This window comes from Tupaia chinensis, unplaced genomic scaffold, assembly GCF_000334495.1.
Source record: "Tupaia chinensis unplaced genomic scaffold, TupChi_1.0 Scaffold000707_1, whole genome shotgun sequence".
Lineage (NCBI taxonomy): Eukaryota > Metazoa > Chordata > Mammalia > Scandentia > Tupaiidae > Tupaia > Tupaia belangeri.
The window spans coordinates 2,381,476-2,400,143 of NW_006160230.1; the positions used below are offsets into that span (position 1 = coordinate 2,381,476).

The 18,668-nt window shown below is 38.4% G+C and overlaps 1 protein-coding gene across 1 annotated transcript; it reads right to left on the minus strand.

Moving 5' to 3' along the window:
* Positions 1–926: 926 nt before the first annotated feature.
* CA2 (carbonic anhydrase 2) lies at positions 927–17,896 on the minus strand (the record flags this gene model as incomplete). The annotated part of the gene is given in 6 exon segments (XM_014592507.2): positions 927–1,219; positions 4,105–4,260; positions 6,252–6,314; positions 7,421–7,513; positions 8,782–8,900; positions 17,699–17,896. Coding segments are annotated over 6 exon segments (749 nt in total), but the record flags the coding sequence as incomplete, so codon positions are not given.
* Between the last annotated feature and the right edge of the window lie 772 nt (positions 17,897–18,668).

Consider the following 18,668-nt stretch of genomic DNA (forward strand, 5'->3'; position numbering starts at 1 on the left):
GCTGGACTCCCACGTAGTCGACCGCGGTTCGCGTCCTGGACCCAGTGGCTTAAACTCACGCCGGGCGTGTGTGCATGTGTGCCCAAGATCCCGAGAGGAGAATGGAGGAGAAGGGATTGTGGCGTGGCCATCCCCCCTGGTGGGTGATTTCTCGCTTTCTGTCTCTCTGTCTCTCTCTGTCTGTCTGGTGAGCGCACATGCCCTATAGCAAAACCCTCTCTAAAAAAGGAAGAAAAAAAAAAAAAAAGAAAGCACTTGGCAAATAGTAAATAACCTCAAGAGTTTTTCCTTTTATGGAGACTCCTGCAAATATGAGTAAGCTAATGACTATTAATAATGAGTCAATAGGATTTATAATAGTAGACACTTACTCCTCCATTATTACCAACTGTCCAAGAGACAAAAAAAAATACAAAATACAATTTAGAATTTTATTAGAGAATATATCTAAAATACAATATTTATTAATTTATGATATATTATTTGAATGGAAATATACTCTGTATCACAACTATAATTATAACAATTTTTATAGATATTTCATTGATAACTTTGTAATTCAAAAGTCACTAAATTACAACATAATTCATATTTAATATAACTTTGCTACAAATATATAATCATTTTAAAAATGTTCTCTAATATAACATCATGGAATCATGAACATTTGTTTTATCTAATTTACATTACATAGAATCATGACTATTTTACCTGATTTGCCTTAACTGGCTTATCTCATGATACACTCGTCTCTCAACCATTCTATTTTCCTATGTTTTAAAAATAGCATTTTAATGAACAATTATGAGCATCCATCGTTCTATATGCTGTGAATGAAGCCAAGATCTTTATCCCTATTCTTTGTATTATATTCTCTTTTACAGAAAAGCTGCTACCATAAGCAAAGCACCAACCAGTCATACCAATTCTGTCATTGGTCTAGTTCTTCACATTTTATTAGTAAGTACGACAGGTGAGAGATGAAGGGTCTAGAAACCGGACACAAATGGCTAGGGTCCAAATCACCAAGGTATATTTGCGTTTGGCTAAAGAGAAACACCTAAAGTTGTATCAGTTGGACACAGGCTCTGGGACCATCTTATTTAAAAGAAGCTTTGATTTGTCTGTTCTTCAGTGGCTGAGCTGGGCGCCAGTTGTCCACCATCAGTTCTTCAGGTTCTCCCTCACCGTTGAACATCAGTTCACGGAATTTCGACATCTAAAAAATGCAATAAGCATATAAAGGTTCAAAGTGAAAATTTTATAATAGTTTCACTCATGTGTTTGTTTGATATCTTGAAATGCATTCCCCAAGATTCAGAGTACTGTGAATTGAGAGAGAGAGAGAGAGAGAGAGGAAAGACAGAGACAGAGTGAGAGATATGCTTTCACACAACAAATCAATTTATATAAAATAGAGAAAATTGTTGGTACCATTTGGAGGAAACTTTCAGTGAGCTTTTCTTCTTATTTTAAAATCAAACATCCAAAATCTATGAACTCATACCTCCAAAATGTATAATAACAATTCTAGTTCCAAATTAAAGGTGTGTTTTCTGTACCAGAGAACACAGAACACAGCTTCTATATAATGAGATGAAGTGATTCAGGATCTGTAAGCTCCATGGGTCGAGGATAAGCTGGCATCTCTGCTTCAATATATAAAAACACAGGACAAAATTGCCCGAGCTAGGATTCAGCCCCTTGTTGTGTGATTTTTACTCCTTTTAAAACTTGTTTCAGTTTCCTGGCCCAACACTGACATAGGCAGCCCTCAACCTTCTGGTCTCCTACTTTTACAAGGTTCTCATAAAGTTGTACACTTCCTTCCCCCTAAGGAAGATTTCAACTAAATACAGAAGGACAATTTGGGCAGAGGTATAGCACACAGGATGTCTTTTGTCCAGTAATATTGCTCAATCATTCCCACAGTCAACTCTGATGTAGACTGAGTACAGTACAGTAACACGCACAATGGCCACTGCTGCAATGCAAGGGAACTTTTGAAGGATATCTAGGTTTGATTCCTAACAACAGAATCTCGATAATCTGAAGGAGAGATTCTTTATAAGGTGCACTCAGTCAGATCTAACTTGATCAAAACAGTAAAACTTATTTCTATTCTACCAAATGATGGTCAATTTAATTCCTTATTTTAGTGTCACAGAGTCAAAACCTGAGGGCAGAAAATAAGGTAGCAAAATGTAGCAGACTCCTTTGTATTGCTTACTTAACATTCGTCCCCTGATTCTTTCTTATTAGCAGACATCAGCTCTCCCCCTGGAAGCCTCATGGGGGTAAATCTTAATTGACCATGGTGATCACATTCCCTTGCTAGGGACTAGGCTGGAAGTGAGCAAGAAACATAATCCTAGCCAGTGAGATGCAAAGGGTTTGTTAGGTGTCTTCAGGGAAAGACTTCTCCGCTCCAAGGGAACCAATGGAAGAACTGTTTCCCTCCTCCCTGAGAGGTGGTTGTCTCTGGATGTGATGCTCAAAGTGCTCTTGCAACCCCTACGGGATGAAGGCACCAATGGGCAAGGCAAAGTCAAGAGTATTACAAAATGAAGGAACCAAAGTTCTGGCTTCCCAAGCTGAGCATGACCCTACCTCCAGATTCCATGTTATAAAAGATATTAAACAAACAAACAAAACCCTATTGGTATTTGGCCAATATAGAAAGTGACTACCTCCACATTAATATCATTTTCTACTTAAGGTAGACATTACCTTATGGCGAATTCAGGGCACAGACACTAATGGAGTATGATCTATTTCCTTGCCTATATGTGTTTGTGTGTATGGCTGTGTGTGTACAAAATAAATCCATTTGTTATAACAGCTCTTGGTGTCAAATTCTGGATCTCAAGTGGGATTGCTTCCAGTGAAGGAACAAAAAGAGTTTTCATGTTTTAAATTATAATGTAAACACTCCATCGACACATAAGAAATGGCATTGTAATCTTTACTTATGCTACTACTTCAAGAAGCTCCCCCAAATGGTATGACTACGGGACAATTTTCAAGTGACAGTTCAGTTAGGCATACTATTTTGGGTCCCACTTTGATATACCACAAGTAAATTTTCATTTAGATATATATTTCCTCTTACTACTCAGAAGTTACTATTCTAAGGAAGAACCCAGGAGTAGAACCCTAGGCTCCAGGCCTTGATTCCACCATGAGGTAGCTGGTGGGAGGAAACATTTAATTTTCCTATACTTCAGTTTATCAACACAGTTCTAGCCAGTGACATGAGAAAGTTGGAAACACAACCTTTATTGCACATTGCAGCTTTAAACTTCTATGATCCCACATTTTGGTAGTTAAGTCATCCTAAAACTACTCAAGTTGTTACCATTTTCAAAACTGTTGGCTGCTGACTCCTTAAATTATTCAGAATCCAACCGCTCGTGAATCCTAAGCAACATCTATTTTCTACATTTCGACACTGTGTGAAGAGATGGTCTAGGTAAAGCTCGTCTGTATCCCCTTCGTGCATGCTCCTCGCTGACTCAGAAGCTGCATTAATCACTCGAGCCTCACAAACTGTATGGCAGGACTGTATTCTTACATGGGAAATGGAAGATTCCCTGGCCTAAGCCTCTAAAGCTGCCTGGAATGAGTTTTGATAGATACTTTTTCTCCAAGCGATGACTCTCATCTTTGTCGGAATTCGGAAATGCTCTCTGATCCACATAAAACTGCAGGAAGTGCTTACATGAGTGAGTAGCAGGCTCAGAATTGTCCCTCATATCTACATCAACTTGGACATAAGGCTCATTTTCTAAGCCTCAATTTTCTCATAGCTGATTAAAAAAAAAAAAAAAAAACATTGATCAGGTGACACACATCTTTCTCATTTAATCTTCACAACAGCTATCCAATTTTACGGACTGAACACACTGCCGACGGTTACAGCTAATAACTGCAAATACTCACTGAGTGCTGTTGCTTTGCAGAGCACTGTCAGAGCCCTAGACCCACAGCTAGAAGGAGCAGAAGAGAGATCGAATTCCAGGTCTGTCTGACTCCAAGGACCAAGCTCTCCTGCCTGGACTAAATGCTCTACCTTCTCTAAACAGACCTCGATAGAAAACTGACCTGCGCACTGCTGATGCTGATGGGTTCCTTGAGCACAATCCAGGTCACACATTCCAGAAGGGGAGGAGTGGTCAGTGAGCCTGGGTAGGTCCAATATTCCAGTCCTCCAGGAAGGAGGCTCCGGGGATCAAAGTTAGTGAAGTCAACACTCTTGCCCTGGAACAAAGTAAATATAACAGTTGAGGGACCAGTAGTTGGCATAATGGCTATGTTGTTGGACTCCCATGTAGTTGACTGCGGTTCACATCTCGCATCCCGGACCTGGTGGCTTAGAACTCACACCGGGCATGTGTGCGTGTGTGCCCAAGATCCTGAGAGGAGAATGGAGGAGAAGGGATTGCAGCATGGTCATCCCCCCAGGGAGTGATTTCTCGCTTTCTGTCTCTCTGTCTCTGTCTGTCTGGTGAGCGCACGCACCCTATAGCAAAAACCGCTCCAAAAAAAAAAAAAAAAAGAAGTAAATATACCGGTTGAAACTGCATTTTCTTGAGGGCTGACTTGGGCACAGAGGTAATGCACCTTGCTCAAATGGTGTGGAAGCCATATGGAGGATCATAGTTTCAGTTCCCAAGTCAACCTGTACATGCCAGGTGTGCTCCTGGATGACTGGGAAGAATGCGCTCATGGCGTGGGACCCTGTTGACTGTGTTACTGTCTCTGTCACTCACAAAATAAATATATATTTTTAATTGCCACATGATCACAGTAGGAGGAAGGCAGGAAAGTTGGAGATATAAACAGGTGTATTTACCTCTGAGAGCCAGAAAACATTTTTTAAAAATAAAAGTTCTCTATTCATTGGCAAACAAAATGAAAACAAATTAACAGAAAACATTTGACTTGAAAATATAGATTGGCAGGTGAGAGCAAGAAAAACTCATCATTTTCCCATGCCCACCGCCATAATTTTGTCTTCTACAACAATCCTTTAAATTTTCCATTAAGTATTAACTGATTAAATCTGGTATTTAAAGTGACACTGCTGCCCTTAGATGATACCATTTCATGTTGCAGTAACAGGAACATAGTATCCTTGATGAGAATGTTTGTCTCCCTCTCCTAGTACATAACTATGTCAGAAGTAAATATTCAAATTTAGTTTGAGACCCCACACTTTTAAACAACAGACATAAACAGGAATGAGTTACTGGAAGAGTCACAAGGTCATTGCAAAAAGAAAATTATATCATATGGGAATAGCTAGAATGATCTAAAGATAATTAGCCTGTGGGTAAGTGACAGGCTGTGAGAGCAAGATAGAGGAGGGCCACAAGGAACAAGGATCAGGTATATGTTATATGCTTCAAGAGAGTCAAGTTAGGAGTCATGGGTCTGCATTTCAGAAACTAGATGCTGCTTCAGTTTGAGAATGAGCTTTGTAAAGCCAAGGTTGCCAGTGGAAATAGATTCCCAACCCCTGGAAGTGACTGCAGTGTTTAACCAGATGCTCTGTTACTTCAACATAGTTATGCTGTTGAGGATTTAAAACACAGGGTAGGTGAATTCAAAGAGGTCGTCAAATATAAATCTCCAGGAAGTAGGGTCTTATTCTCTTGTTCATCATTGTATCTCCTCAGTTAGCAAAATAATTGGCACATTGTAAGCGCTCAACAAATATTTGCTGCTGTATGGATCAGTGCATAATTGGAGGCTCTCTCCCTCCTTGCAATCACATGATTCTCTGATCCTTATATATGAATAGTCAAATTAGGAGAAACAAGATTAAATAAATACAAGTCTCAGAATTTTAAGTCTTAAAATTATACTAGCATTAGGATCCATTTTTGGAGAAAGGAAAGTTCATAAATGCGTAAGTAATATTTTATCTTCTAGCTTATTTAATCAAACATCATATGTCTGTGAGACTATTCAACATGATCAATAGAATTTTTTACAACCAATGAGAGTGGGTACTCTGGGACAAGCAGGTGGCATAGTGGTTAAGGCACTAGACTCCCACATGGTTGACCACAGTTCAAATCCCAGATCTGGTGGCTTACTTTCTCACTTTCTTTCTCTGTCTCTCTGTCTCTCTGTCTCTCTCTAGTCAAATTTAAAAATTAATAATAAAAAATTAAATTAAATTAAATTATTTTTAAAAAAAGAAAGTAGGTACCCTAATGAGGTGGCAGAGAATGCCATTTTACCTTTGTTTTAATGGAATCCAGCACATCAAGGATTTTCTGAATGCCTGGGTTAGCATTGCCAATCTACAGAGAAAAACACAAGGGACAAGATACTGTTACTCTTTTGGTATTATATCAGCTTTAATGCAGGCAGCTCTATCATAAAATTTCTCCAAATTATGAACCAAAATCCACTACTTCATACATGCCAGCTTTCGGTCTTTGCTCAATAACATTCACATCACAGACCTCCCGACTTTTGCTCCATCTTCAACCTGCCTCTGCTTACCCCTCTACGTCCCCCTGAAACTACTCTCTCGCATGTCCCCTGTGACTTCCAACTGCCAAAGCAAAGAATACAGGAGGACTTCAAAAGTTTCATGGAAAATGGAATTACAGTACAAAAAGATCAAAAGTCCCTATATTGCTTTGTCATAATATACAATTTATACAAAGGTTTTGAAGACCCCAATGTATTTTTTAAGTGCTCACCTTACTTAACCTCCTTGCAAGATTTAATGCTATTGTCTTCCCTGTATTTTAATTCTTTTCTCCTTTGGTTTTCTCTCCCTGTAGATATGGGGATTTTGGCTCTATCTCCACTGGTTAGTAGGAATGGAAGGAACAATAATGCTGAAAATACTCTGGAGCCAAAAGCATTGCCCGACACTTTGCAGTTTCTCCGGTTTGCACCCAAACAGCTTTATCACCTTCTTTGTGATGCCTTAGGATGATCTCACAGACACTGTAGCTTCTACCTCAAAACATGTCAGGGCTCATGAATCTTCAGTCCAGACCTTTGTCCACTCCCGTACAACAGTCTAGAGGACAGCTCAGCCTTTACGTCCCACTGTTGCCTGAAAGTCTCCAATAATACCCAGACACTGTCCTTCACCCTTCTAGAACATGACCTTACTTTGCCATTGTCTATCACAAACACCTAGTAATCACCCAAGGTTTGCCTCTCTCATTTATAGTTAAATAACACCTAGTGAATCTCTCTCAAATTGCCCTTCTGTTCTCAGTCTCCTCTGCTACCAGCAGACATGGAGGGGAAAATAAGCCTGAAAATACTTCAAAGCCAGAGGCATTTCCTAGGCTCTCCTTTAGAATGCCCTGTTTGTTATGAATGTTCTATTGAGCTAATCTTTCTTGAAAACAGGAAAAAAAGAATTAGGCCATCAACTTACCTTCAAAAAAACACCTAAAACAGCCAATCCATCAGGGTGTTGCACGGCTTTTCCAAAATCCCCGTATTTGGTGTTCCAGTGAACCAAGTGAAGCTAAAGCCATAGGACACAAAACCACAATGAATGATTTACATAGGGAAAGCCTACAGATTTTATCCAATGACAAGCCTTCCCCCACCCCTCGTTTTTGGCTTTAAACCTGTCTGAGGACCTAAGACCTCAGTGAGGATGTATGAAGCTACTTAATTATGCTCTTCTGGCTGCTGGCTGACTGCAGTCGTTACATTTACACACAAATAAAATCCCTTTCTCTTTTCATTTTTGATCTTAGTTTACCTTTTAAGGTTAACCATAGCTAATAGTTACTAAAGAAACTGAAAAGGTGGATAATCTTAAATAAAACTTTCATTTAAATTCTAGTCATGTACTACTTGGTATAAGAGTAAGTGATTTCTGGGGCCAGCAGGTGGCATGGTGGTTAAGGGCACTGGACTCCCACATGGCTGACTGTGGTTTGAGTCCTGGACCTGGTGGCTTGCTTTTCCTGTCTCTCTATCTCTCTCTGGTCCGATTAAAATAAATGAATGAATAAATAAAATTAAATAAATATTTCTTTGAAAAAAAAAGAGTAAGTGATTTCGTCAATTCTAAGAAATGAATAGTTTTGAGAGAAAGCACAAATTTTATTTCTAGATTTATATTAAAACAGGATCCTCCATTTTGAATACATTTACTCTCTGCAAATAGTGTTTTTCATGACTATAAAAAAATTTTCAGCCTTAACTATAATGTCACAATTCATAGTTATAAAAAGTGGAGTAGCCAAGTGGCTTGGGGGTTAAGGAAGCTAGATACTACATGGCCCACTGTGCAGTTTGAGTCCCGGACCTGGTGGCTTAAAATTGAACCAGGTGTGCGTGTGTGTGTGCGTGTGTGTGTGCGTGCGTGTGTGTGTGTGTGCGTGGGTGCCCAAACCTCAGAGAAAAATATTTGAGTCCCGGACCTGGTGGCTTAAAAATTGAACCAGGAGTGGGTATGTGTGTGCGTGTGTGTGTGCGTGCGTGTGTGTGTGTGTGCGTGGGTGCCCAAACCTCAGAGAAAAATAGAGAAGAACTGTGGAGTGGCCATCCATCCCCCTTAAAGGAGTGCTTTCTCACACTCTCTTGCTCTCTCTCTGACTCTCTCCAGGGAGTTCATGTGCTCTACAACAACAAAAAAACTTACAAAAACAAATGTGATGGGCCTTTGTAAAAGAGGTAGTTGATTCAGTGTCAATTGAATTTATAAAGTTAAGCTTGTAAAATTAGTGCTGTCAATTTACAATCATTTTTCCCTAGAAAGAAAAAAAAGTATCATCTTACCTCTGCTGCATACTTCCTTTTATCCACAGTGTGCTCAGAACCCTGTCCATCAGACGAACCCCAGTGGAAGTGAAACTGAATCAATCTGTAAGTGCCTTCAAGAGGTCCTTCTTTCAGCACTAGAAGCAAATAGATATATGTTTGCACATTTGTATGTAGACACACACATACGTGTGCACACAAAACACACACTATGAAATACTCCATCTTTAACCATGCTTTATAGTACCAAATGTATGCCTTTAGCATTTTGCTCTGTGGAAATTAAATCCACACTCAGATTTATATACAGTGCTTAACAAAATCATTTCAACTGGTTGTTTTCCTCGCATGCTGGTGGAAGGACGGATGCTTTTCCCACAGTAGATTTCTGAGTAGAGTGATACAACTCCTGCAGCGTTTCCTCCTGTGCCAGTATCGGAGTCATAGGTTCTGGCCCAGAATGTTAAGTGGAACTAATAATTTCTCAGAGAACATTTAGGAAGTGCACATGCAGCCCCTTGCCAGTGCATTGGCCTGCTGCACACGCTTGCAAACACGGGAACCGCTTTTCCACCACCGTGTTCCGACGACTGCCCCACGGTCCTCTTTGCTAATCTTTGACAGCAGTTCTTACTCACCAGAATTTGTGAAACTGCAAGCATTCCATTGATCTTAACAATGTAAAATCCAACTGGCCTTACACAGGCCAAATTTCGCCAAATTTTGAATTGTCACTGCTGCTAACTTTGTCACCTTGAGAGTTTTATTGAACCTCTTCTACTTTAATTTCTTTAAGTGTAAAATGGATACATTCAGTTATCATTTCACTAATAATTTATGGGTCAGCTTCTGTATGTAGTGTAATGTGCTCTCAATTACTTAAGTACTTAAGAATTTTAAGAATTTTGGGACCAGCAGTTAGCATAATGGCTATGTCGCTGGACTCCCACGTAGCCGACCACGGTTTGCGTCCCGGACCCAGTGGCTTAAAACTCATGCCGGGCGCGTGTGCATGTGTGCCCAAGATCCCGAGAGGAGAATGGAGGAGAAGGGATTGTGACATGGCCATCCCCCCTGGGGGGTGATTTTTCGCTTTCTGTCTCTCTGTCTCTCTCTGGTGAGCACATGCGCCCTATGGCAAAAACCTCTCAAAAAATCAAAAAGAATTTTAATAATTTTAAATTCTAACTTTAAGCACTATTATACTATTCTGATAATTTTGTAACTTCATAAAGTCAATACTAGAAATCACATGCTAAATTACTTATCTTTAGATAATTAACTAGTTGTGTCTTGAAAGAAGATAAAATAATGGGGAAAAAGTATTTCTCCTATTCTATCCCAAACACTTTTTACCAAAATTATATGTATAATGGGATATAAATGATGTATTTAAAAGCTTTTAAAAGTAGTTTAGCTTTACTGCTTTAATTTTACTTCTATAGTACTGGGATTAAAATGTAGATTGCTCTAAATGTATTTTATTATCTTTGATTTATAATCCCATTGAATAAAAAAACTCAAACTTATTTTGGCTTTGCAAAACAAAGGAACAAGTTCTGTATAACTCAGTTTGTACAACTTCATCTAGACAAACTTAGATGATAGAAAAACCCCTGAATCTATTTAAATAAAATATAGAGCTGGCTGGAAGATATTTAGATGATGGGACCTTCAAACGGTGCCTAATACAATCACTATCCAATAGTTCTGCCTTACAATAGACGAGAGGATAAAAGCAAGAATGAAAATAAAACAAATTATAAACGGTGCTATATCACACATCTGTTAAGAAACATGAATTTGAATATATTCTGATAACTAAAACATAAGAACAATTTACTGTAAAAGTTCCTTTTTAGGTAAAAAGAATTGTGCAAGGAAAAATGTCTTAGCCCCCAATTCTAGGCTTTTTTAATTACAAAATGTTTCCCATTTTTCATAACATGAAATATATGTTTAAAAAATGAAACACATATTCATGAAATAAACTAATACTGAAAAAGAAGTATTATGAAGGTGTAATGACTTTAAAAGTAATAACCAACTGGCTGATTATAAAAAACAAATGCCATTTGTAACATCATTAATTCTACCAAATGGCAAAACGAATTAAATAAAAGCATATGAAATATCTCAGATAACTGATTTTCTTACTGTATCTCTTTTTCCCTGTGAAGACATATCGGTATTTTAAATTTTAAAGAGAATAAAGCTTATTGCTATTTCATCTTATTCTCTCACTTGCAGAACTTAAAAAATTCTATTATAATTATAATTTACTTGCTTCAGAGAACATCTAGAATTGAGCAAGAGTATATATGAGTTTTCATTAAGCAGGGTTGTTATATTAAAACAAAACAGACAAAAAAGTACTTTGAGACTACAAAGATTAAATATATTCAGTGCTAATCTATTGTCACTAGAAATCTACTTAATCTTTCTTTGGGAAAATATAAATAAATAACAAGCTTATTTCTAAAAGATTAGAAACATAGTGTAATTAGGAAAGATTATTAAATCTTTCAAGTTTAGTTTAGCTGCTATGGAAAGCAGTATTCTGGTCTTCAACTAGGTGGTTATTTTTGGCAAGTTTTGAGCATCGAGTTTAGTCAATAAAGTCTCTCAAAAACATTCTTATAAGAACTGTAATGAAAGGTCATAAACCCTAATAAAGGTAGCATACTCCTTTATTTGAGAAACATGTAAGACAGTATTTTGATTAAAGATAGGGAGCTTATGCTATATTCTACAACTACTGATTTATTTATTTGTATTTATTTATTTGACCACTACCTGACATTTTCTCAACTCTTCCAATTTAACATGATACCTGTTTTGCTCATCCATAAGTAATTTTTAGAAATAGCCCAAATTCATATCTGCATATTTTTTTCTCTGTAAAACCCAATCATGTTAATGGCACTCTCTGAAATCAATGTTTTGTAGAAGATATATAAATGAAGTTTTTATCTCTAATGATTCAAACATTTTTTATTTAAGTTCAAATCTCAATGTTAGGAGCTCCAGCTGATTTTAATTTTCATGATCTATCATCAGTTATACACACTAAATATATAACACAAAATAGGCACCAGGGGATATTATGGAATAAGTTGTCTTCCTATACATACATGTGTGTGTGCATATGTATATATATTACTTGGGGAAATTATGTAAATTGTGTATTATTTGTGAAAATAATGGATTCAGTGATATTTAGATAAAAAGGCTACTTTTATAAAATAAAAATAGAAAATTTATCATTTTTCAACCTTTTCTTATATACATTTTACTGTATAATTAGATATATTCAAATAACTAAAAACCTTAATGGATATAAATAATCACTCTTAAATCCAAAATATGAATAAACTACTCATAATAACCCTTAGTTAAGCGATTTCCTATTAATGAGGCCTATGAATAATTCTACTGAAAACATGGGTTTCCAGAAGCTGAACAATCTTCTCAATGAATAACCTGCAATGTTTTTAAATCATGCATCCCTGTCTTGCTTTTTGGCAGAAGCCAATAATCCTAAAGACATACTATATTAAGAAAATGAATGTCAAGAAGACAAATCTGAGAAAAAGATGCTCATATGCTATTTCTTTTAAAGTAATAAAATGTCTAGCAGTTACTGTCACTAGAATAAAGAATCAAAATTCAAGAGCAGTTTTGGTTTTAGCTACATGGCAATTACAGGAGGGGATTTCAAAAAGTTCAAGGAATGGAAGATTATTTGTTGACGATAACACGTATGTTGATGTGCTTGATTGAGCCAATATATAGTGTATTCTGGATGGAAAATCTCATTTTGTATGCTACAATGATGTTCAGTGAATGAATGTAAATAAATAAATGTTAATAAAATGTTTTTTTTTAATTTCAAGGAAAAAGAGAATGAAAGTATGACCATATTTTGGTGCAAAAAATTGAAATTGATGCATTGTTCTTTTTATACTATGTGTCTTGTCATGAACGTTTTTGAAGACTCCTTGTATATGAGTAAGAGAAGCTCTCGGGCTGGTTCCAAAGCACAGCAGGTAAGCACTGTACACAGGGAGTCGGATACCACATGAACAATTGTGGTTGGAATTCTGGCCCTGATAGCTTGAAAAACATGCGAGTCATATGTGCACGTGTGTCTCAAGTCCTGGTGGGATAGAGAAATGGAGGAAAAAAAGATTGTGGAGTTACCAATGCCCCGTAGGGAAGTGCTGTCTCTCTCTGTTTCTCTCTTACTCTTTCAGGCAAGTCACACACCCTTGGCAATGGGAGAGAGAGAGAGAGAAGCTCTTTTGACATGAACATAATTAACTACAAGGTTTGGAATGCTTTGGTCAGTTTTCTAGATACTTAGGATTCTGCTGAATTATAAACTGTGTGCAAGACAAACCCCTTTCATTTGTTGTTTGTATGCTTCCTTAAGATGCTTGAGGAAAGAAAATTTTAAAGTTCCCATAGCAAGTCCCTGAAAATAAAGCAAGATCTATGTCTGAAAATCTATTATAAAGGATTATTAATCATACAGACAGTGGTTTGCAAGATGAGCACAGGTAAATTTATTCATCTTTCTTCTTTTTCTTTTTTTTTCCTCCTTGATATGATACAAAGAGATTTTCAAAAATTCCAATTTCTAAAAAAACAGAAATGATATGAGAGTCTGTATATGAGTTGGTTTAATAATTTGGGCATTTGCTTTCAATATATTTGCCTCTAACTTTTCAATAAAACAAGAGCGTTTTAAATTCATTAATAAAAGTTAATAAGTTAGCAAGAGTTAATAATTTAACTATTCTTTTCTCCCAGATAAAGCTGGCAATAAAACATCTCAAGCAGGGAGAGTTATTTTTTAATAATTTTTAAAAAGACCTAACAGGATTAGCAATTTTTCATTAATTTAAGGTGATTTATTTTTAAAGGAATTTAGAAGATTGGTGAGAGCTTTACCCCGAGTTTCTAGTTAAAGCCTATTAAGCCCACATTGGAAAAAGAATTCTCTCAAGCTTAAACATAGGAATAAACTCAACCCATTTAGTTCCTGATACTCAAGTACCTAAGTTTGGATTTAAGATAAAACCATACTGGAAAACCTGAATCTATGAGAATTTCTAGATGGCTAAAAATCTCATTGAGGGGTGAAAAAAGAAAATAAACCAAAGCATTTAAATGCAGAAAATAAGAGGTAAAAACTATCTGAAAGTGGTAACACCATATTACATAAGTCTGAAGAAAAAAGATGTTAAATTGTTGTTTTAAAAAAATTGAGTGACCAAAATGAACAGGTCATTTCTAGACTAAGTGTAAAGAAAGTATATGAATTTTTTAAGATACGTACTGACAAACAATGTTAATTGTGACTGTCATTTAAAGATTCTTAATCAAATTCTATTTCTATTGCCATTTAGTCTCTCTAGCAAACTAGGAAGAAGACTTACCAAGTCCTTTAAACTCTGTAGCTTTCAGTTTCTTCAAGTTTATTTTAAGCAGGTTTGACTAGAGTAGCTACCATTTACTCTGGTTCTTTTTTTTTTTTTTAAGTCTAAATCATGTTTCTCCATTTACTCTGGTTCTTTTACTTTTTTAAGCCTAAATTGTGTTTTTCCACGTAGTATGATTATTGTTTTTATTTATTCTGTAAAAGTGTTTTCCCTTAATACTAAAATTTCAACGTTTTTCTACATCCTTGTTTAACCAAAATAACTGGAAATGAGAAAAAGATATAGGCAAAATTATGAAGAAGTCTCTCATATGCAAAAGAGAACAAATCTTTCTAATAGTCATTCCTGCCCCCTGCTTTACCACAGCTTCTCGTCTTTCTAAAGCATACCCTGTGCTTTCTTAAGTCCCCTGACATTTCCTGTTTCTCTTTGCCTGAAATCTTGTCCAAGACATCAAAATCCTTCAAGCCTTCACAGAAGCCTCATTTACCCTGCAAAGTCTTTCCGGACTTGTGCAGTTAGACTCCTAAACCTCCTTCATGTTTCCTCCATGGAATACTTCCTTTTTGCACTTCTCGGAAGTGACTGCCTGTGCTATTTCTATGTCTTTCTGCTTTAGATATCCCCATTATGGGCTCCGGGGATACAGGAAAGGGAAAAGGTTTCCATCTTGCCTTTATGATGTTTGGTTTACATGCATTTAATTGGTGTTAGCAACATATTTTATAAAAAAAAATAAAAACTAGCGGGACCAGCAGTTAGCGTAATGACTATGTCTCGTTGTACTCCCACGTAGTCGGCCACGGTTCGAGTCTCGGACCCGGTGGCTTAAATTCACACCAGGCGCATGTATGTGCGTGCCCAAGGTCCTGAGAGAAGCATAGAGAAGGATTGTGGCGTGGTCATCCCCTCCTGGGGGGTGATTTCTTGCTTTCTGTCTCTCTGTGTCTCTCTCTTCCTGGTGAGCACATGCACCCTTATAGCAAAAACCTCTCCAAAAATAAAAAATAAATAAAAATAAATAAATAAAAACTAGCTGGATAATACATGTGTCTCTAAAGGCATGGGTTGGCGTCCCTGTCTAACTCACTTGATTTTAATCAGAAAAAAAAACAGTTGCAAAATTGTGGGTAACTCTTATCAGTTATTAATCACATGGGAACCCAGGCATACTTAACATAACTATATAATGACTTCATATATAAAGTAAGTACATACAGATTATGATCAATATTTTTGAATATAGAAAAACAAAAATTTTGAATATCATCAGGTGACACAAGCTAATCTTAAAGTTAATTAAATAAAAAGTTTCTTCAGAAATCTTATAGCTGTGACAGCTACATCAATTACCCAGTGAAGGCAAACAGTGTAGTCATGACAACAGCACTGATCATTTATGGAGGAATTGCCATGTGCCGGCCACTGGGGCGAGGTGCTACATGTCTAGTGTCCTATTGATTCCTTCTTCTATGGCAGATACTATTTGACTCCAAATTTAGTTTAAAACATAGAGAGGTTCTTACTATCATTACCCAAATCACAGAGCTAGCTAGCAGCAGAACTGGAACTTGAATCCAGGTCTGTCTGTCCCCAGGTCTGTCTGACCCAGTCTACGCATGTAGTCATTAGACTGCATGCTGATACCCACTTTCCAGTCATGGATCACACTGAACCAATTTATTTCACAATAGACTTTTAAAGAATATAGGGTATTATCTCATCTGGTTCCATTGGTTTCCTTACTGTTTCCCAAAATACTTCAAGTATCCAATTTCTATTTAATGTTCTATGAGGTATATAATTTGGTGGACAAAACAATAGTTTCATTGTGACTTTTAGAACAATCTGATCGCTACAGCATAAAAGTAGCTCACTTCTTCTGGTTTTGATATGACTCAATATGACATTTTATAGCATCTTTTCTGTATTTATAATACCTTGAGACCTTTAGCCTTGCCCCCTTTTTTTCTTTATGTGAAAGGAAAAAAATTGGAGTCTTTGTGTGTGTTTAAATTAATTATCTGAGCATAAATTCTTCTGAGTGGGAGGTATGCTTGGGAAGACAAAGTACTAGAATCACTAAAGGTGTGCCTGTAAGGTACACCCTCTACTCGATTCTAACAATTCATGTGCTGAAATGTGTAAGAGTGAGTGTGTGGATGTGAGTACAGTGGGGGAGTGCACGCAGGCAGAGGTAGGGTGAGACAGCTCTCAGATATCGCCACATTATCCTCATCGAATTGACTTTCCAAATTACTGTTTCAGAAAGCCAAGTATCAAAAAAAAAAAACTATAAAGAAGGGAAAGAAGAAGAAACTAAAAAAAAAAAAGGAAACTGTACAGGGCACGATAATAGTATAGAGGTACTGAAAAAGAACAGTCATCTTGACTATCGTCGCTATAATTATCTATTGGATAAAATATTGGTACTGTAGGTCATTACTCCAAAACGTCGAGAGCCTTACTGAATATCTCCTCTACCCTCTCATTCCACTCAGACATCCTCTAACCCCACTCCCACTACTACCAAACAGTGTGCAGCACCATTTCATTCAATGACCTCCCGAGGAAAACACTCAGAGAAATAGGGCACTGGCAATGAAATCAACCAGAAAACAGGGAAAGGGAGCTACTATATTTGGATGGGATTGTTCTCAGGTTCCTGAGTTAGTAAAAAGCAGCCTTCCGGGGGCATCCTTGTAAACAGCTTCATTACAGATAAATGGCGGTAATTGGTTTTGTCATAACGGGCCACAGATGTCCACCAACACATCTTCATTTGTGGAAAGAATTTCTGGGTAGATACCAAGAAGCTCTGCTGTTTATCACACTGGCCCACTACTGAGAAATATTCATAAATACAACTGCTGCTTTGAAGATAAGGCTCACTAAGATCCTTTTTTTTTAAGTTTATCTATTATTTCTTCCATGAGAGAGAGGAGAAAGTAACCCCCATGTGGTCCTCCACAGTGATCACCCCCAGTCTCAGCTGGCTGGAGAAGTCCCAAGACATGAACCCAGGATCTGTCCCCATCAGTCCAGTTGCTTCGCTGCTCTGCCACCCCCTGACCCCTCACTAAGATGGACACTTTTCACTAGCTAGCAGCACTTCTGGAAGACCAGTAGTTCAGAAAGAATCTTCAAAGCTCATTTTTTGAACATCTCATTTGGGTGGAAATTTCATTGCCAGGGAACCTTACCTCTTGTGACTTTTCACCGCACATCAGTGTTATTCCATGCCCTACATAAAAGCCAGGCATTTTACAGCAGAGCAGGCGCCCCAGGACAGGACAAAGTATAATTAGCCTACTTCTCAGAGTCTGGGACCCAGTGAAGACGATCAGGCTGGCAGGTCAGAGCGCGAAGACAAACTGTACTGCTAACGGGACTCCTGCCACTTCCCCCCCCCCACACACACACCCTTTCATTAGGCTGGAAAAACAGCCCCTGGATCAAAGACACATGTTATTTTTTTACACACTGACCTGTTTTGTCCTGGGAGTCATCAAACTCCACGTTGAAAGAGTGACCATTGTTAAGGATTCTCCGGGAAGCCGGTTTGTCATAGCACAGGCACAGAGGCTTCAGGGCAGGGTCATGCTTGGCTGACCGCGTGTCGATGTCAACCGGAGACTGGCGCTCCCCTTTGGCGATGGGGAAGTCCTTGTGCCAGTGCTCAGGTCCTAGGGTGAGAAGAGACGATGAACCCCTCCGGTGGGGGAGGCACACCAGAAGAGGGCCATGATTCTGGGGCCAGTTTTCTCCTTTGAACTTAGGGGCACCAGTTGACCGTGGAGTGACCTTTGGGAAACCCCTTAATCCGTGCCTCCGTTTCCTCGTTTAAAATATGGGGCAACACTGTTACAAACCTCCCTCCTGGATGCAGTGAGAGTTAGAACGATATACCTTACGTTCTTGGAACTAATAGTGAGTCCCATAGAACTATTAACTATCTTAACGGTCATTTTACTGAAATTCAGCAACTGAAATAGGGCAGTTTCCAGGCTTGAGGCTGGAATGTGGGGTACGCAAGGTCATTTAAGACTTTCGTGGGTTCTGACCGTCCCCTGGTGTCCTCACTGGATGGAAGGAGCCGCTGCTCCGGCTGGGCACCCCCCTCAGTGTCGGGATTCCACCGCGGGGAAGCCCAGGCCCTCAGCGATGCACTCTCCCTGCTCCTCTGCCAGGGGGACGCGACCTGGGGCCACGATAACGCCGGGTTCCTGATGGCCGACCCCTCGTACTACAAGTCAAGAGAGGAAGGGAAGGCTTAGGTATCAGTGAACCGATTCAAACCAGCCCGAGAAAATGCCCGGGCAGCTGGTGCCAGGACTCCAGCCACAGGTGGGGTAATGGGGGCTCTGAGAGCGACCAGCACAACTTTCCGTTAGGACGCGTCGCCTCCTCCAGGCAGAGTGGGGACGGGAGGGACTGGCAGTCGTCTGGCCGGGCTCT